The sequence below is a fragment of the Centroberyx gerrardi genome, chromosome 5 (assembly GCF_048128805.1).
Source record: "Centroberyx gerrardi isolate f3 chromosome 5, fCenGer3.hap1.cur.20231027, whole genome shotgun sequence".
Classification (NCBI taxonomy): Eukaryota; Metazoa; Chordata; class Actinopteri; order Beryciformes; family Berycidae; genus Centroberyx; species Centroberyx gerrardi.
In genome coordinates, this window is record NC_136001.1 from 14,484,857 (window position 1) to 14,505,593 (window position 20,737).

General features: G+C 43.1%; 1 protein-coding gene across 1 annotated transcript; it reads right to left on the reverse strand.

The window, feature by feature from the left end:
- Positions 1-1,564: 1,564 nt before the first annotated feature.
- On the reverse strand, positions 1,565-19,661 carry arhgap40 (Rho GTPase activating protein 40). Its single transcript, XM_071903867.2, has 15 exons — positions 19,346-19,661; positions 16,834-17,057; positions 15,747-15,967; positions 14,631-14,709; positions 13,232-13,383; positions 12,254-12,419; positions 11,572-11,663; positions 10,984-11,061; positions 9,238-9,397; positions 8,142-8,224; positions 6,812-7,018; positions 6,424-6,567; positions 5,797-5,948; positions 4,697-4,752; positions 1,565-4,236 (listed from the first exon to the last, which is right to left on the reverse strand). The coding sequence occupies exons 1-15, from the start codon at positions 19,492-19,494 to the stop codon at positions 4,130-4,132; spliced, it is 2,070 nt and encodes a 689-aa protein (XP_071759968.2). The 5' UTR covers positions 19,495-19,661; the 3' UTR covers positions 1,565-4,129.
- Between the last annotated feature and the right edge of the window lie 1,076 nt (positions 19,662-20,737).

Sequence of the window (20,737 nt, forward strand, 5' to 3'; positions counted from 1 at the left end):
GCACAGGCTACAGTCCTATAATTATGAGCTGTTATGTTAAATTTGTTGCAGAAAGTTTCCTTTCCATCATCATCCTTTGTCTGCCTCACTTAGAAACATCATTAGCAGCAGAGAGAGAGAGAAAATTAGAATGTAAAACTTTTTTGTGTGAAAACCATCTCATCAATGGACTAGTCACTAGCAGGAGCCAGGAGGGAACCAACGCTGCCACTAAATAAGCACAGGAAAGTGCTTCGTCTAGCACCATACTGGTACTTTCATCCCTCGTCAATCTAGTCGACTCCGGTCAATCCAGCACAAAAGACAGAGGAGGAGAGGAGCGTTTCCTCCATCAAATGCGAGGGAAGTGGTGTGTTCTGAGTGCGTGCCGTGATTAGCCCTGAATGGGACGCAGAGGCCTGATTGGCGGAGAGAGCCGGGGGTCAGGCGTTCTGCCAGGGGCTCATACAAAGCTGCTGATTGCTATTCATCCATTGATTACAGTAATTTAGATCTGCAGCAGGCCAAAGGGGCCTATGTCTGGCAGGCTGGTTGGTATGCTGTCTGGGGGGTGCAGTCTGCGGTTCGTTTAGTGATTTTTGTAGTCAGAGACAAGTGAATGAGGCCTGCAAAAGAACCAAAAACAGTGTCAGGAAAAAGTTATAGCCCCATTGACAAAAGGTGCAACGCTGTACTCTATTATTATTATTACTATTATATCCATCTGAGAGAAAATCTAGGAGATATGTGATGTGAGATGTGTGTGTGTGCTGCATTGTGTAGATCTCAAACAAAACATAAATATCTATCTGTGCATTATTGAGGGAAAATATGTGATATATAATAATATAATATAATAATACACTATTTAAAGGGTTTCATTCCAAAATGTTATATATTCATTTCGGAAAAATGATGCTATCAGTCAATATTTCAAAAACAGATGATTTCACTATTTTGCAAATAAAGGCCTTTAGATGGCACATTACTTTAATCCATAACATGCTTTACTTTCATGCCAGCAATCATTTTGTAAGTAGGCATCAATGTTTTTTTTAAACGGTGAATATCTCATTATGGAATTAAACACTTAATTTACAGCCATAATTAATTGGTATATGTTATAAAAATAAAAAATAGTTCTCTGGTTACTCTGGTTATTTGGTGGAAAAACTGAGTAAAAGGTATAAGACAGCAATATGTCTGTTTTTTACCGATCCTTCTGACTTTCAAATGCACATTTGGACACCGTGAGACCTTGGATAATCAAAGTTGATGAGGCAGTTAGTTGAGAATGGTTTTCTCGGAGCGAAGGGAATGATTAATCAAGGAACTGAGCAGCATTGGCCTCTCCACCCGCACACATTACAAGGTTAATCTATCCATTGATTATACCAGTAGAATAAACCATTACTTCACTATAGATTTTCTCCATTTTCGTGTGTGTGTGTTGTGTGTTCTGCTGCCTCTTTCTGCAGCTGTAAATTCACATGCGTGATAAATGTCACCTTATGTGATACCATCTTATACCTCATCCATTTCCCCATATTGAAAACATTCATACATATTTAACACAATATTATTTTCACATTTATTGACAAATAAAAACATTTTTTTTTTTTTACAAAAGCTTTTGTTGCTGCCGTAAAGTCTACGGTATTTTCACAGGAGTATTAAAAACAATGACTTGTGTAAAGGGCATAAATAGACATTCTAGACATTTGTTGACAGACATGTAAAATAAACTGACATCTTTACCACACTAAAAGGTAGAGTCCACAACCACACATATGACAAACCTCATTTGGTCATGGCAGGAAACAGTTGACTGGCTATCACTTACTCTTTACAGACTCCTTGGGTAATGATATAGATAACACTGTTTCAGAGATATCTATTATATTTTTTACCCCAAAGGAACAAACAACTTCCTCTTTTTCTCTCACAGACAAACACATTCACATATATACGGACGTAGAGTCAATAGAAACCTCATGTAGCGTGAACCTCGACGACCCCATATCACATTGTTCAGCTGTGTGTGTATGCATGTCCATGCGTGCTGCGTGTGCCATGTGTGTTTTACACAATACGTGTCCATGCGGTGTGCTCCTGGTTGGGCTGTATAGTGTCACACTGCTCGCCCTCTGGGATGCTGCTTTAGAGGTGACCTAGTTCTCCTGATTATTGTCAGCAGAAGGCAGTTTCATCAGCGCGCTTTGTGCCGAGGCATTCAACTGTGCCTTGGACCCTGGGACAGGCCAATTGGACTTGTGTAATGAAGCTCGACACACATGCACACACGCGCCCGCACACGCACACACACACACACACACACACATTCATGCAAGCATGCGCGCGCACACTCGTCATCCGGTCCAGGGCAGCAGAATTTATAACCGCTATTTATTACCTTCTCCGTTATCAAAGAAATGTGATTCTTCTGCGCTATTCTGATGCATGTACCACTGTGCCATTATGGTCCATTATGGGGAGCTGACAGAGATGGAGCAGAGGGTGTTGATGGATGTTGGTGCCGCCCGACTGTCATTACTCTGCCTATCGAGTCTGCCAGACACTTCCCACAAAATGGCCGCGGAACACCAACATGGCTCCGATCAGAGGAATAAATGATTCGCGTCTGATGATCAGTACAAAATGTTACCACATTCACTTGCTGCTCACGCCTGTTTGGAATAACTTACTGGTTTTCTGTGTTATGAGCAGAGAAGCAATACAGTCACAACAAACACACAGTACTGCTGCGATAATTTCAATGCCTCTTCAAGGGAGAGTGTACTGTTTGAATGAGCAATATTTACAAAATGAAATGTATCTTTCAAGAAGTACTGTTAATCGTTCAGGAGAAACAAAAAGGAGAGATGCAGAGCGTGAAGCAATATGTACAAGAATACTGTAAATTCCCCCACAGGAGAATGGGTGAGTTTACACAGCTGTTGCGATACTGTTATACTGAGTGTAGCAATTTGACTTTATCCTAAAGTTACTCTACAGAATATTCATCAAATACGGAAGCAACACCATTATCACATTCATATAAATAATCAATTATACACAAGAGTCACTTCAATACTTTTGAATCCATTCATGTGTTTAAAAACAAAAAACAGAACACTGAAGACCAGCTTCACTATCTGTCCTTAACTCCCTTTTGGAGGTACAATAAATGTCCTTGAGGTTTAGACACCAAATCCCTTGGTAATGAAAAGAAAAGAAGATGAAGTAGAGTCTCTTTGTACACTGCTCTTTACGGGTTAGGGGTCCTTGGAAGTTCATGGATTTTTATAAGGCCCGAGAGAGAGCAGAATGTCACAGATAGAGGGATATCAGTTCATCAGGGTCTCTTTCCCCTTTTGAATGGCGTGGATATCAACAGAAAGGAGCCAATACACAGGAACTCTCTATCTCTGATTCCTTTGTGGTCAAAATGGGCAACGGAGAGAACGGGCGACGGGGAGAGAAAGAGAGAGAGAGAGTGAGAGAGATCAGTCAGTCAATCAACCAGTCATCCAGTCAGTCGGTAACTGTATGCTTATAGCCAGAGGTGCTCAGCATCCCCATCTGCTCTCTCATGGTTGGAGTTGATTGCTTGAGAGTGTAGCTGGCAAACCAAATGGCCCCAGCCGCTCTCTCCTCTCTGCTCTCTCCTTTCCATTGGCTCTCTATTGGAAGTAATGAGTCACGTCACCAGCCTTGCTGCGGCATCACAGTCCTGCAGCAACGCAGGAGAGGAATGAGGGAATGGAAGGAGGAAATGGAGAGGTGAGGAGAGGGACAGAGAGACAGAGAGGCGGACGGAGAAAGAGAGCAAGGCGTGTGTGGCCTTCATCTGGAGATAGATTGTTTTTTTCGGGCTCTGCTCCTGGCAGATTCCACATCTATCCATTTCTCCTTTCTCTCCACTCATCTGTCCGTCTCTCTCCTTCGGCCTGGTTGCTTAAAGGAGGCGAGGGACTACGGACAGATTGACAGAGAGAGAGCTGCATGGATTCCATTTTCTTTTTCAGGCTCTGCCCTTGCCTGCCTCGGTCGTTTCCCCATCTCTCCATTCCCTGGTCTGTCCTTCATCCATCCCTCCATCCTTTCATCCATCATCCATCGTTCCACACCCCCCACTGTGTCCTGACCGTCACAGCCCTCTGCTGGCGTTGGGTTTCAGCTTGATGAACCACTCTCCTCCAGGATTGCTGTTGTACAGATCCAGAAGGTGTGTGTCGGGGTCCAGACAGTGCTCACCTGTGTAACACACACACACACACACACACAATTTTACTGAAAGCCTTATTTGTTGGAATTTTTATGGCTGAGCTAAATAAAGAATCAGACTGATTAGTTTTAGGTAACAGTTCATGACTCAACTTTAAATGTCAACAATATGCTCAAGTCAGTAATCTAAAGGTCAGAAGTTTTTCTCCGTTAAAAGACTTCTTTCACAAAGCTGAACTCACTGAACAAGTTTTCTATCCACTTTCAATGCTTCACATGTACATGCTCTCCTGTGTGAGAGCATGTACATGTGTGTGATAAGCATTTGTCTGCTCTGATAACTGCAGATGCACTGCCCGTGTCTCTCTGGCTCTTGCACAGTTCATTACATAAGACCTTGCTACCCTCATCAGCTCAATGAGCATAAAGACATGCAAATGTCAGAGCCGCTCCGATCAGTCGGAGAGAAATGGTGCAGCATTCCACCTACCGATGTTCCCTCCCACTTCGTAGATGGCACAGTCCGGATAGGCAACAGAGCCATTCCTGTGGGGGAAGACAGACAAGACCTTCATATCATTCTGTGCATTCCATAAAGGTTTGCTTTGTTGAATGGTGCAAATAGATAGTTTCATTCCAAAATAAAATATTCATCAGGTGAAAAAAGTAACACCAACTATTAAAAATGTACTACTAAAAATTGCAGTAACTTGACTGTTACGCACGTTATATAACACAATTAAAGTCACAAGCTTTCTTAAGACTTTGCTTAAAACCTTGTTAGGTTGGAATCATCTGTATTTTTGGAAATCTGAGCTGACGAATTCAGGTGGCATACTTTTATTGAAAAGCATACGTGTTTCAAACGACACTCTTTTAGTGATCTTTAGTTTTAGTTCAGTCAAGACAACTCATGTATTGATATTAATACGTTTATAAATGGTCATGACAGTTGGTTTGGTTTTGGCAGAATAGATCTGCTTTTATTGCTTGCTGCTGCACATACATTAGACCTTAGTCAGGGAGAACATAACCCCCTATAGTACATAACAGCAGATCTAAGCAGGTGGAGCTGGACAAAAGCAGCACGACTCATGACAGCAGCAGAGTAGCAGTCTGCACAGCGAGCTAGACAGAGTGAGTACGTGTCATTTAAACAGTCTGACATTAGGGTGTGTCTATGCTGATTGGTTCGCTTGTAAAGGCTCGCTGCTGAGTTAGTCCAATCAGCTGAAGACAGGCTGCTAGAGTTTCCAGACTGAATTTGCGTTGCTCAAGAGAAATATTTCTCAATATAGATAACAAATACAGGTATATGCCCTATCAAATATTTTCGCTGTGTGACAAAATCATCTATCTCTGTCCATCTGACTCAAGAATGCAGCGTTTCTGTAGTGAGTTTTATTGGAGGCCAGATTCAAACCAGTCAGTCATAATCAGATGGGCAAGGTTTGTATTTTTGAGACGATGCTGGGCCTTCCACCCTTGAAGTAATGCAAAAAGTGCACAACTTCCCCACACTCAGCCCTTAAATGAAGACGAGGCCGAGGTTAGCACATAGTCATTTAAACGGTCTGTACGGCATCGTACCTCCGCAGCTTGCCCTTGCCGTTGTCAGGGCTGGAGAGGAACTGGCGGTGAAACTGGGCTAGCAGGTCTGAGGCCCGGGAGTTGATGTTGACCTGGACCTCCATCGTGCTGCTCACCAGATCCCCAACCTGGATCTTCACTGTGCGGCATGGCTACAGGACACAAAAGAGGAAGAGAACATCTATTAATAAACTGCATCAAGGGGTGATTTGTATGAAAATGCATCTGTTACCTTCGGCTAAAGTTACTGTTCTAACTTTTTTCCGAAGTATGAACAGTGTGTGAAATGCTTGTTGTGGATCATAGGAAGATTAACACTAACAAATAAATCAGGATGAGGTCCCATTAATATTGCATGTTTCCAAAGTGTGTACAGTTGGCCTGACTCATTTATCTGGTGTGCAGACATTATTGGCCAGTATTTGCTTTTCAAAGATGTATCAGTATTAGCATTGGTTCCACAGACACACAAGAAATTGAGATTTTGACATGCTAACCTATGGCTATTATTATTATTATTGTAACTTTCCTGCCCTTTTATCGGTACCAAAAACCCTATATTGGTTGGGCCCTAGCGCACAGTAAGTAGAGTGTGTGAAGCAGTGCAGTAGTGCGAAACCAGCTGACCTCTGAGGTGTTTTTATCAGGTTTGTCCCGGCTGTCTGTGTGGATCTTCCTCAGCAGGTTCTTGATGCGGCGGTCGTAGAACTGGTAGCGCCGGTTACTGTTCTCATTCAGCTTACGCACCTGGCTCATTAGGAAGTTAGGGATCTGCAGAGAAAAATGAAGCAAAACAACATTTTTTAATGATTGTGTTTCCATATAAAGAAATTTTGAATTGAGTTTCAGGCATGGCTAATATTTTATATCCAACTTGCTAGATGAGAACAGGCATGTGAAATGTGGAAAATATAAACCGGTTTCAAAATAACTGAACTACTTGATGAGTGCTCGTCCACCAACCACCCTCACCCCCTGCTGTAAGAATCACACATATTCAACTACAGGCAGCTACCGTCCAGAGCAGGTCCTGGTAGCGGATGAGGAGCCTCATAATGTCAGCTGCCTTCTCTGCCTGTCCTTTCTCTGCCCCCTCGGTCAGCCTGCTGGGCACGGCCTTATGGAGGAAGAGGTTGGGAGCCATGATGGTTGCTACGGCCCACAGGTTCATCCTGTTCCTCTTCTCCCTGGACACCACCTTACTGAGGAACTCGAGGAGAGCCTGGAGGAGAGGGGGAAGCCATATGCACAGGGATGAAGGCATGGAAGCGTGCATACAGACACACACACACACACACATACACAGAATGAAAGCCACTTTACTGCAGAACTCCAGCCATTTTGGAATCTGCCAGTAGGTATCAAAATGGATGCAGCCTGAGCGTTCCCAGGTTTACAGAGTGGAAAGAGAGTCTCGCACTTCCAACTGAATGATCTGTAAATGGCTTAGTTTGTTTGGCCACCGCACTTGCAAAAGAGGCCACTTATACTGAAACTCAAAATGGATAAGTATAGATTACGAATGAATGAATCATCCCTAAAACTTGTAAGTCTGAGAGGCATGCTAATGCACAGTAATGCTCAACTGTCTCCAGTTGAATCACAGTATTAGTTCATGTGGGTTTTAACTTATATAACAGCCAAACCCACAGACACCTGCAAAATACGCTTCTCAATGCCATAAGCAGAGTGACGGCACACTTATATCAGTGAAAGTGAGTCATGGTTAATGCGGCCATTATATAACCAAAGAGGGTTTAAAATGTGGAATAAAAACAGAACAATACCACGATGCGTTATAAAACAGTGTGTTGGTCCGTCACCTTCCATGAAAGCACTAATTGTTGAGAAATTCGAAGAACTGCATGTAAGACTGGGGTGAGAATCCGACATTACAGCTTTTCCTCAGAGCTCGTCTCGCAAAAGCCTCATTAATTACTTTTACCGTTATGGATTCTGTAAACATCTTGCAGAGTTTATGCCCTGTAAGCTGAAATATTTCTTTCATACTCACTATTTCACTTTAAAAGTAGCTATTTACCAGTTTTCTGCCAGAAACACCAAGATTTCACCTTATAGATAACACGTAAAGAGGGAATGTAGAGAGAGTGTACTGATATAAGTGTTCAGCCTATTCCAAATGAGATCAAATGAAATGTGTATGACATGTGTGTGTCTTTGTGTGTGTATGTGCCTATCGTGGAGCATGACAAGCCATTTTGGTCTCTACTTTGTCCTGTGCATTGTTGTGCATGTCCCATAACGTGAAGTGTTATGTAATGTGTATAGTGTGCCAGCGTGAGAGTGTGTGTGTGTGTGTGTGTGTGTGTGTTTTCGGTCTGTACCTTGAGTGTGTTCCTGTTGGGCTCAGGCAGCAGCAGGATGAGCAGGTTCAACATGTGGAGTTTCTGTTTCAGCTCTGAGATGTCTAGAGGAGGAGGGAGACAGCAAATATAAGACAGGTTGATCACACACACACACACACACACACACTCCTCATTTCCTCTGTGTTTGGCCCAAGAATAATGGGATGTGTAAAGATTAATGGCAGTCTGACAGGTGGCCATTAGGTTTGTTAGCTTATGTCTCCGTGGTCACACATCGTTCATCACGTTGCACGCCGCACGCTGATTCCCCACCACCTATACTTCAGCTGGTCATCAATCAGATTATATTAATATCAATACGTTTTTTTCTTAAGGTGAAACTTATGTGTAAGTAGCTGATCCTTTACACCGGTTTCTCACTGCAGAAGCATGGAGGCAGTGCAGAGACGGCTCTAAAAAAGGCTATCAACTTGTTCATCTTAATGTTGAGAGAGCAGCGAAGATGAGCATCACACAGCGCTGTCATCACGGTAAAGAGACTTCGGTAATTATGATGTTAACCATGCTGAGCTGTCTGGCTAAGTGGGCAGTAGATTAGCTAGGTAGAGTAGAGGAGGAGAAGGGGAACGGTTGTGTACATGTAATTATCGCAGCTGGACTACTAGATACAGGAGCACCAGAAAACTTCAATTGAAGGATCACATGCTCCTGTATAGAGTTGAGCAAATTCCTCAACCCTTGGGTTTATGAAACCCTTTTCAAAACCAATCAGATAAACTCAAAAGTGCATGGTGGTCAAGCTAAAAACAAGGCTGCTTTTTCTCAGTTTGTGAATTGGCATTTTGGAGATAAAAGGTTTTCACCCGACAACAGTGATTTGTACCTACTGTTCAATGATTATACAATATCAATGTAATAAGATTTAAAATGTTGTATACTGTACAGAATAACACCACAACAAACCTGAGGTAAAATATGCATTAGGGAATCGGAATCTAACTTTTAATTAGTTACAACCGGCGCTGGTAATCACGTCTTAAACCACTAGCTGTTCCAAGTCAAACCCAAAGCAATGAAAAGCGTCGGGGGCGTGGAGTGTCGCGGTTACACTGACCTCTGACGGCGCTGAAGGTGTTGAGGTGCTCGGCGGTGAGCAGAGGAGCGGGCAGTTCCCGGATGAACTTCTTGAGCAGCGCGGCAGCGTCGTTGGGACTGACCTCGTCCCAGCTCACCGCTCCTGAGTAGAAGTTAGTCTCCAGGTTCTGCTGTAGCAGCTGAGGACAGGGCAGAACCAGACGCTTTCAGAACAACATGATAACAGATAACAGGTACAGACTGACAAAAAAATCAACACTATACCAGTCTTTCTATAAGTTCACACCCAGTTAATTTAACACTTTTGAATAGTTTTGAACAGCCGCCCCAGAGCTATATCAGCTCTATGAGTGGACAAACAACTCTCCAATCAACACTTGTCAACTCCAAATAATTGTCACTGAAAAATCAACACAGCATGGATTCTGACTGATCTTGAAAATCAGTCATGACTGATGAATCGAGGCTCTAATCATCCTAAAAGTCATGTAGCCTACACAGCAAATTTTCCAGTGTTCATAAATGCTGAATTTGCAGTGACAATTATTTGGAGTCTTGAATGGAGAGTTTGTTTCCTGATATGGCTCTGGTGCGTTGTTCAAAACTATCAAGTGTCAAATGAACTGTGATGGGTGTGGACTTATATAAAAACTGGCATAAGAGTTGATTTTGCTGCGTACACACTGGACGCTCGCAGGGCAGCAAGCTAACTCGCTAGCGATGCTATCTGTCCCTATTTAAGCCTGTTAGTATTAAGTTAAATTATTGATTCTTATCATTTCACAGTCTGTTGCTCACAGAGACAGCTATATATATAAAAGCTGACATGGATAATATGACAGTCTAATAAAAACACTAAATAGTTCCTTCAAATTGGTTCACCGACAATGTAAAAGTGCAAGGTCTGGGCAGGTTTGTATGAGCAGGGGATGAATCCCACAGACCCCGACTGATTCCTGCCTCTCTGTGTTTATTTATAGTCAGGGTAAAAGCCTGCTGTGCTATATTCTGCTAATAGGACAATATGGAGATTCATTCCTTAAGTTATGAGGATCTTAACAGCAGCTGGGAGAGGATCGGTCACAACCAAAGCAGACTCAACTTGGTTGTACTCTCATGTTAAAAACCTTTTTAATGGTATTTCTGTATTATGAGATGATACAATCTAAATAATGTAATTAAAAGCTAGTTGTTGGAATAAAACAAAGTCTAAAATAGAGATACTGTTTTAATGCTGTTATGTTTTGCTCTACCGTGATCACTATAAACTAAAGATGAAAAAAAAAAATCAGAGACAGAAAGGGGAATTCATTAAATTTTCTCTGAATGATCATTGTTGACAAATCCATGATCCATTAGCAAGTACTTGATTGATGGACCTATCCTAGTGATTTGTTCCACTTCTGTGTTTCTCCCTCAGTGCTAAACAGCGCCCTCTGCTGACGACTTCAATTTACTTGATAGACCATCTATTTGGAAACTAAATGTCACAGGGGAGTTTGGCAGCTGAAAAAAACAAGTTTATTGATTTTGTCACACAAGTGTCAACTGTGTTTAAACTAAGTAAAAACTGGTTGATTTTCCACACTGACGTCCAAGCATTTCTGACATTTTACAATGTCAATAATTTGGCTGGACTCCAGGGTCATGAAACATTTTTCTGCATGTTGGAGGCAGCAGTCATTTAAAGAGAAAAATTGTGAGATTTTGTGTGCTATATCAGCATTGTGTGTTACAGAAAAAGATGTGGCTCCAGATACTTTACCTTGATTCTGGACTGAGACCCTGGAACCCGCAGGATCCCCTCAGAATCTACTCCTTTCTTCTCCAGAAACGACAACAACTGCAGAGAGAGAGCGGGAGAGGGAGGGAGAGAGACAGAGAGCAGTGAAAAAAAAAACAGTGACCGAGATTTAAAAAAAAAAAAAAATCAGAGCAAGAGAGGGAGAGAGAGACTTCAGCACAGAGTCGAGCATCAGCAGATATGAATCTCTCGCTTGCCTCTGCTGGTTATTCCCGGTAACTGCTGCCACAAACAGGGTGTGGTCGGTGGATTTCGCATACAGAAGATACGCATACTGATACTGTCCTACGTGCTCTGTCTGAAGGAGTGGCTTGTGTGTTGCACATGGGTAAAATATTCTGAACACACACTGGGAAAAATATGTTTTAGGGGACTTAGATAAATTAAACACACCTCAAGCCCACCTAAATATGTGAAACCATGTTCAGATACTAAAGCTTCTGCCTTTATCTGCTGCATATAAACCATCTATTAACTGTCTGTATTTAAGTTATGAAAGAGGGCATTACTTGAGGAGGTTTTACACAGATATATCTTGTGGGTGCTCACCGCCTGCAGGAACAGAGGGGTCGTGCTGTTGGGTTTGACTTTCTGATCATTCTCCAGCAGCGTGGCCAGCGGCACCCCGAAGAGGGCGCTCTCTGGGAAGGAGGAAAGTTAAAAAAAAACACATCTTGTGGATGGAAGTAAACAATTTACTTTGTTGAATATCTATGGATGACAATAAAAAGTATTAAAAAGTACAAGTAAAGTACTTTGCAAGTACCGTATGCACTTGCAAGTAACTTTTTGGCTCACCTGCCAATGTCTGGTAAACTAAAAAAATCACCTGACAAGATATATTTTTACCAACCCAAATAATGAATATCCATTTTTTTTAATAGAAATATGTCACCCTACCAGTTTTCAGGGCTATTTTGTGCATAGAATCTGCTACTGTGTGAAACATTCAATAAACAGACAAGGGCAGATTTAGAGCAGATTTTAATTTAAAACTTGCTCACTCACTATGGGTCAAATTTGTAATTCATCATGTACTGACTTGCCACATGCGAATAACGTTAAGTTTCAACTAACATTGGGCCAGTTAACCATCCAGGCAGCGGAGACACAGGAGGGAAGGTTGGCAGAAGTTAAGATACCAGCCAATCAGCAGCCTGTTTGATACGGCCCCTATGCTCACTTGTGTGTACATGCCACTGTGCATGCTTGTGTGTGTGTGCTGCCATACCTGGGATTTTCCTCTTGCCGCTTTTGTGCCTCTTGACCTCGAGCTCCAACAGGTCGCACAGCGCCGTCATGTCGATGAGAGCCAGCTGACGCACCTTCTTCATGTCGCTGTGGGACAGATCCTGGATACGAGTCACACCGAGACGACACTGAGGGCAGATCACCCTCTGAGGGGTGAGGAGGGAGGGAGGAGGGAGTGGAGGGAGGGAGAGAGAGAGAGAGAGAAGGTGAAGAGAGAATGAGGAAGAGACGCGGAGGGGATTTAAACAGGAAGTGGAGAGAGAGAGAAGAAGAAAGAGAGAGGTATAGGAGGCAGGGGAAAGAAAAGAGGATGAAAAGGAAGAGAGTGGGCAGAAGAAAGCGATGGAGGGAGGAGAGGAAAATGTAAAAAAGAGAATGTGTCAGACAGTGTCAAAACATTAATGTATAATTCCTGTACTGTGTATCACTTAACGTCGTTCCCTTTCTCATTTCAGGGGGAAAAGGCATCCGTGTGTATCTAATTAACACGTGTTTTTCGAGTACGCTAGTTCTTCCCTCTGCAAAGGGAATCTATTTAGCCAAGAATAGAAAAATAAATCTTCTGGACTCTGTAACTCTGTATTCACGCAACAACTCCAGTTTTGTTCTGAACGTATTACTTCATTGCTTTTTATTCTGCTTAACCCTGTTATATAACTAACAGGGGAAGGCTGATTAGAACTAGCTTAAAATAATAATTGTGTGTGTGTGTGTGTGTGTGTGTTAGAGCTTGACTTGAGCCCAAACCTATTTTTCCTTTAAGTGTACAATTTGCAAAGTCCCCCTGCCATTTCATGACATCACTGGAAATTTATGAAATCTCCCAGCTTCCCCTTTTTTGGAAAAAAAACTTTTGAAATCTCCAAGGAAATTCCATGACCTGGGACGTCTGTTTCAAGCACCTGCAGATGCCCTGGAGAGGGAGAGAGGGGAGAGAGAAGAGAGTTTGGTTCCTTACGGGCAGGGTGCCATCCTCTCTCCTGCGGTGGCTGTTGTTCTGGGGCAGTTTGGCCTGTTTGAGGAAGATGACGGCCTGCTCGCAGTACGCCACGTCTGTGATGAAGATCTCCTCTTTAGGAGCCCCCCGCAGCTGCTGCTCTGGGGTCACAACTGACCAGGAAACACACACACACACACACACACACACACACACACACGCACACACACCAATCTATTAGTCCAATTCATTTTGAGGAAGTCCATTGTAGAAATAAACACCACAAGATAAATCAAACACACTCCATGAGGGAACAAGAGGAGGAAGGAAAATGACAATGAAAGCAACTCCACAAATACGAGGAAACATGAGAAACTCATACCTCTCTAATCTAGCAAATATTTATCTCTAAGCATCTGGCAGCAGGTTGGCATTTTAAACTGTCTAACAGCAGTTGATACTCAAGACTAACTACAAATGTTCACATAAATGAAATAAGACCTGAACACTACAGATGCCACTGTCACCAATTAATGTGACAAATATCCTTCGGTTGATCTTTGTCAGGTCATCTAAACAATATTGCACTTCCTCATCAGCCATTAGTCATGTATTGAGAATGTGCAAAAATGTTTCACTGTTGTTTGATTTGCCTACAGATGCCAACCTGCTGTACGCTTTCGCCATTAAATCCTCAACAAATTAATTACAATAGGCTTACCAATTAGATGTAACTTCAGGCACATGAGGTTTTGTGTTTTTTAATTTTCTTGTATTCTTTTTTTCATGTATAAAAACCTTCATATCATTTACAATTAATTGAGGTGGGGCAAGTGAAGCCTGCACTATAAGGACAGTGGCTTTCCCCAGCAGCAGCACCAGCAACGAGGAGTAAGGGGATTAATCTGAACCAATTAAAAGAGAGATAACAGGGCTGCGGCCTGATCGCAGAGGGTTAGGGTTGATGTGAGCCACTAATCACATCAATCTGCTGCTCACCTAACTTCTTCAGATCTGATTTTTAAGACACGCACAATTCACACAAGTAGTTTGTAAGTTGATCTGAACACGTAAACTGACAGTCTATTCAACTGTAACAACAATTTTATGTGGCTGATTCGGGGGTGGAGGTGGAGGTGGAGGTGGGGTAAAGACTTGTTTTCCCACATTTCAAATAATTCTAATCTATCATCAACGGGGATGTAACGAATGAGAAAGAGATAATGATGTCACAGACAGTCAGAATTAGTGTGCGATGTTTTACTCACAGGAGGCTGGACAATAACCGCACATTCCCGTTTGCACTTGTATAACCACTTCTGACTGGCTATGACAAGACTGTCACCTCTTTGTTATTCCCTTTAGTTACTTGCCTTTTTTTTTATTTGGGCTCACTGTGACTGCATTAAGCAGCTCTTACCTGATAGTGGTGTTTTGGCAACCGATGCCATACTGTTCTGGGCTAGGTCCCCACTATGCTGAGACTCAGGGAGAAGGGTCTGGTGAAAAAGGAGAACATATAAAGAGAAATCAACAACAGGCAACACTTGGAATGAGGAAAAAGACCTACAAACAATACAATCATTTCTGTTTGGAGCAACTTCTACTTAAAAATCAGTGACATCTGCTAATGAGAATGACAAGCGATTCATCTTTTCTCCACCGCTGGGAATAAAAGTTGTGTTTTATTTTGTCAGTTGAGTAGATGGGCGAGGATAAAGGGAGTGTTTCTCAGTGATAAAGGACCGATAGGGATCAGAAGAACAGTGTTTCTATTCCCCTCTCAGTGCTGCTCAAACAGACAGCGGGGACAAAGCATGGCCTTTACATGTGATTTGCCTTTATTCTCATAGGTCAGCAGCCCCTCTGCTTGGAACATGACAGTAGAATACACTGAGGATGCTAATAAGTCCCTCGCCGAGTCCTGACAGACACCAGGGGAATGGATAGTTGTATATTCTTCTGCATACAACCTTGGCACAGAAAGGCTCTGCTCGCATTTAAACCTGTGTGTCTTTTGCCAAGGGATTCTATAATCATAGCTGTTATTCTGGGAATGGAAACCAGGGCAATGAATGAAATTGTAGTTATGTGACTATCTGGCAAAATTCTCTGGGTGTTTTGAAGAACTATGCATACATGTACCGAGTGTAATGTATGGATGCATGTACACATGTTGGAATACATACATGTTTCTTTGCATTAGAATCACAACATAGAAGAAAATAAAATTTGTTGTAGGGTCAGTCTTCTGTTTCTTGCTATTTGTAGATTCTTTGAAGCTATGGGCGGCTGTGTAAAGGGCACCTTCAAAGTTAATTTTGGCAGGGGAAAAATATAACCTTATGTTTTCTGTGATACTCTATTGATCCCGAAAGGAGCAATTCTCTTTTTTGCTTGTAGCGCTCCACAGGGAGGTCAGAGGTCAGGGTCAGGACAGCGCCCCTGCAGCTGAAAGGGAGTCTTGCTGTCACAGGGGCTTGAACTGAAACAGTTCAAAGACTTTCACAGTTTCAGAGTTTTAAAATGTCCTGACCTGGGCGATAGGGGAGTTGAAGACGTCGCGGACGTCGCGGGGCGGGGGCTTGTTCCTCTTGCGGAGGGACAGCGTGTAGGAGTCCAGTCGCCGCTGGACGGCCTCAGCTTGGGTCCGGGTCAGAGTGGACAGCAGAACGGCGTCGTCTACATCCTCGCTGTCCTCGCTGATGAGGTTGGACAAACCGGCATCGGCCAGCCACTGCTCCTCCTGTTCGCCCTCTGAGACACACACACACAAACACACACACACACACCAGGCATAAAGAGATATGAATACGCACAGATGCAGACATGTAAATACACACAGTCATAACATGAACAGTCATGAACTGAAAACAGCGGCAAGATGTGGAGAAAATGCAACTTAAAATCTTAAAATGTATATAATGTTACAATACTGAAGTATATTTTTAAATTTGTTGGCAACATTTCTTTTCATTTATTTTTGCTAGATTACTGAAATGTATACAGTAGTTGGCAAATAGTTAAAATTTAAATACTGAGGCATGAATACACATAGACACATGTAGATATAAATACAGGCATGGGCACAGCCACAGGTTTGAACAGGGATGCACACACACACACACACACACCCACACACACACACACACACACACACACACACACACACACAGATAAAGACTTCAGAGGGGTTTATTCACTTCAAAAGTGGAACTAAAACAGTGCATCTATTTAACATAATACCAAAAGGATCACCGGGTAATAATGGGTATAATCAGATTATTTGAATGGACATAAAAGAGCATTCCCATCAAGTCGGCATTCATGAATGGCTATTTGGCTTTTTGCACATAAAAGATGCCTGCCTGCCATAGAGTGTTTGATAGTGTTGTCATGGCGATGAGCGCTGCTTTGCCGCATGAGAGTCAGAAAGCCGATATGTTGCCATGGCAAATGCATCATTTCACAGAACATTTCAGTGGCAGTTGTGTTGAATATTCATACTATTTAAGCCTCACGCACTGTCTTCACATGAACCCATCGGCTGCCGTCTGAGCAGTACAAAACGATACAGGAAGTGCCCTTTCTATCCGACCTAATTCTACGAGTGAGGTATTTACCCTCTGACTGTCTGGAGTCTCTCCTGGTGCCGTCAAGGTCTGCGTAGCCACTCCCCTGTCGGATGGTCTCCACCTCACTCCAGAAGGAGTCCAGGCACAGTTTGTCAGGGTGCTGCTCCTGATCCTGGGACGGCGGCGTGTGTGTGGCGTGGGTGTGTTCAGCGGCTGCCTGGTCCTGCGGGCTGGCCCAGGGCTCCACGTTCATCTCGGAGGGGCTGGGATCTCTGATGCAAACATACACACATGTAAGGAAATCGCACGCATGCATACAAACAAACAAGCATGCGGGCAAAAAAATAACCCAAACAAAAACACACAAACATATACAAACGCAGGAGAAATGCTGAAGACTGGAGCGATGCAGGGAGGATAAATCAGCCAGGAGAGCCCAGAGAGATGGAGAGACAAAAGGAGTGGGATGGAGGGAGGGCCGGAGTGAGGAGAGAGATGCCGAGCGTGGACACAAAGGGGGGTCTCTATTGTTCTTGCAAAATGTGGCCTGGAGGCATAATACCGTGTGTAACCACTAGATGTCACCGCAACGCTGTGAGGTCTGTCTTTTCTAGGGGTTACACCCTTCCATCTACCGAAACCTCTCTGGGATACATCAATGTAACACAATAACATTGGAAGACACACTGTGCACAGGAGGAAAAAATCATACATCTGAATTTGCTCTCAATTTCCTTTACAAACACCAGCAGAATAGCTACACCCATGACTTTTCATGATAACATAACTGTGGGCATTGTTCTCAGACAACAATGGGACACACACACTGCGCTGGCAGACACACTAGCAAAGTTAGTGGTAAGGAGTAACAGCACCCTCGAGGACTAAAATGCGACCTAGTGATTACACAGAGAGGAAGTGGTCAGCTGACTCACCCGACTGGAGCGCAGTTCAGTCACATTCTACAAGTCAGCAAATCTCAAGAGAGACTCCATCCTCTCTTCTGAATTTCTGTGGAATGCCTGCAGGGCAGGCTTGATGGCTTATCATGCCAAGATGCCCGCTTAACCACCAGTATTTGAGGAATTAATGTGGTTATAAAAGGAGAAACAATGGCATGGTAATTGACCTATATATTAGAACTAGAAAAACCAAACATACTTTTGGGTTGTTTTCCTGATGATCATATCAACCTCTTTCTCATAAATACCCTCATTAACTACAGGGAAGAGTACCTTTTTTTGTTTTGTTTTTAAATTCAATGAGGGCAATAGGCAGAGCAATCTGGATCAATGCTTTGACATGTTAAACCATTTTCATGGTGTGTCAGAGTCGGGGGGGGGGGGGGGCAGCTGTGGTGTCAGGAGTTTCATTTAGCTACTTACGCTCACTGAAAGCTTCTTAAATTTCTTAGAAAATAGTAATTCTGATTTCTCTACAAGGAAAAGGGTCATATACTAGACCCATACTCTATTCTAGTTCAGTAATATTGCATCATACACAGATGAATGATACAATATAAAGCAAGAAAAATGTCAGTATCAATGGGCCACTTAACTCATTTGAAGCTATTTATATCACCATGGAAATTAAAGTAATTCAATGAAAGAAAAAAAATTATTCTAGACTGCTATATTCTGTGCCATCATATAATCATTCATTCAGTCACATTCAATCAATGATTTCATCTGAAAGACCTTCAACATTTCAGCTGTGTTCTGAGCTTTTGACAAAATACTGCAAAACATGAAATCTATTTTCTCCGTCACCTGCCCTACTATAACGCTCCGATAACCCCAAAGACAGAGCGATATGGACATAATAAGGCCTCTCATCCTCATACAGCATCTGGCTGGCACCGACATCCCAACCTCACACACAGCTGTCCGAAGCCAAAACATGTGTTCACAACCTGCTGCTACTTGTGGATAAAATACATGAAGCCTGAGAGATCAGAGGTGTGCAGACAGCAGAGCCACAGCAGCGCAGCCTGGACCCTGCTTCTGTCAGCTGATGACATACTGTACATAATGTAGGCATATAGAAAAAGAGACAGGATTCTCTGATATGATAATCAGGTTCCATGACAATTTCCCAGTCAAATTAAAATATTATAATATCATTATTTTGAAATGGGAAAAAAGTAAACCACTGACAAGCTCGCACGAGTAACTTGAGTTCTATCCCCCAAAGGAATGAAGCATTTTTTCTACACAGTCACACAATTTTCATGCACTTTAAGTGTTAGGATAACAGGAAATATCAAACCTCAAAATAGGGTCACCTCCAAAAAAAGGTTGGGAACCCCTGTGTTTGTGGATAACACCGTTGTGTAGTCCACAGCAGAAGCTACAACTACCACAACTGCATGGGTTTGAATCTTGAATGCTATGATGCTGTATCTTAGCATTCAGATTTTATTTACTGCCGCACACTGTGGCATCTACAACTTCATGATTGGCAACTTCAAATGTAGACAACATCCAGCACCTTTACCAAAACATCTGAGTCTGGAGCCGCTGATCCAGCCCCAAGTGCAGTTGTGTCTCAGCGGACCTACCTGTCTTTTTTGGTATGTGTGGGAGGCTTGGCGCGCCTGCCACCGACTGGGTTTCGGGTTGGACGGAACCTGAATTGGTTCCACCTGGTGCGAGGAAACTGCATGGTGGGGCCGAGCCTGCTCACCACCATCTCCTCTCTGCCTCCCATATCCTTAGTGCTGGAGGAATCCAGGAGCTACAGTCCAGCACAAAACCTAGCTTTATCCAGTCGTGGTGGTTGGACACCGTGTGAGAGCGAGTAAATCTGTCCCCTGCTCCGGTTTCTCAGTGTGAAACTTATGTGTGGTGCAAGAGGCTGATGCTGCAAGGCTTTACGGGGGCCAAGGGCAATGTGGCGTGTTTGTGAGCTGAGCTGGAGCTGGAGCTGGAATGCAGGAGGGAGTGACGACTCCAGTACATCATCACGTCATTCACACCTGTCCCCTCCCTCACCGCTCCGAGGTGACACACCCTGCCTGCCTGCTCGACAGCCATCAACTTCCTCTGAACTTCAAACAGGAACCCTCTACCACCTAAAAACAAAAACACTTTGGCTGAAACACAATATGGAAATTGCTCTTGCTAGTCCAGTTGAAGTCTAATGGAGATAAAAGATCAACCCTCAAGCTACATAAGTGAAAGGGCATAAGTCGACTAACGTAAAGGGCCACTGACACTGACATGTACAGCTAGGGGCATTTTATTGGCCTTTTAGTGTATACAACTCTACTTAAGCTAATTAATCAAGGGTCCTTTGTTGGAAGGAGAGAGCAGTTTATCAGCCCTTTGGTGGACTATTATATGTCTATAATTAAGTTACACAAACGGATCAAAGGATGAAGGATATTTTGTTGACACATTTCAATAGCAAACTTAAAGTTGGTGGTTGAGCTCACAATGCAAACAGGTAATCTTACCCCAACTAAATATCACATACTTCTGTTATGACAACTCTAATGACATGGCATACTAAATCAAATCACTCCATATGTAGAAGACAGCTCACTGTTGCAACATTCACATTCCCATAGGTGACATCCTAGTTCGACCTGATACCTGAGTGAGGCTAACAATAACTGGATGTCAAGTGGGTGGCTGTGTATGTGTGTGTGTGTGTGTGTGTGTGAGAGAGAGAGAGAGAGAGAGAGAGAGAGCGTGAAAGTTAGATAGAGGGAAGAGATAAAGACAGAAAAACAGACTGTAGGAGAGGGAGTTTCTCAAGTTCCTCAAGTGAAACAGGCCTGTCAACATTGCTTGCTAACCCAACCATCCCCCACCCCCCACCCCACCCCCACTCCAACCACACACACACACACACACACACACACACACACACACACACACACACACACACACACAACCCTTCCACCCAAACCCCCCACCACATCACATTCACTCATCCTTGTCATGAT

Coding starts and splice junctions, on each gene's coding strand:
- arhgap40 (XM_071903867.2), bottom strand. CDS start 19,494: ATGGGAGGCAGAGAGGAGATGGTGGTGAGCAGGCTCGGCCCCACCATG. Junction 11,062..11,571: donor CCCCTCTGTTCCTGCAGGCG/GTGAGCACCCAC, acceptor CTCTCTCTGCAG/TTGTTGTCGTTTCTGGAGAA. Junction 5,949..6,423: donor CTGATAAAAACACCTCAGAG/GTCAGCTGGTTT, acceptor TGTGTCCTGTAG/CCATGCCGCACAGTGAAGAT.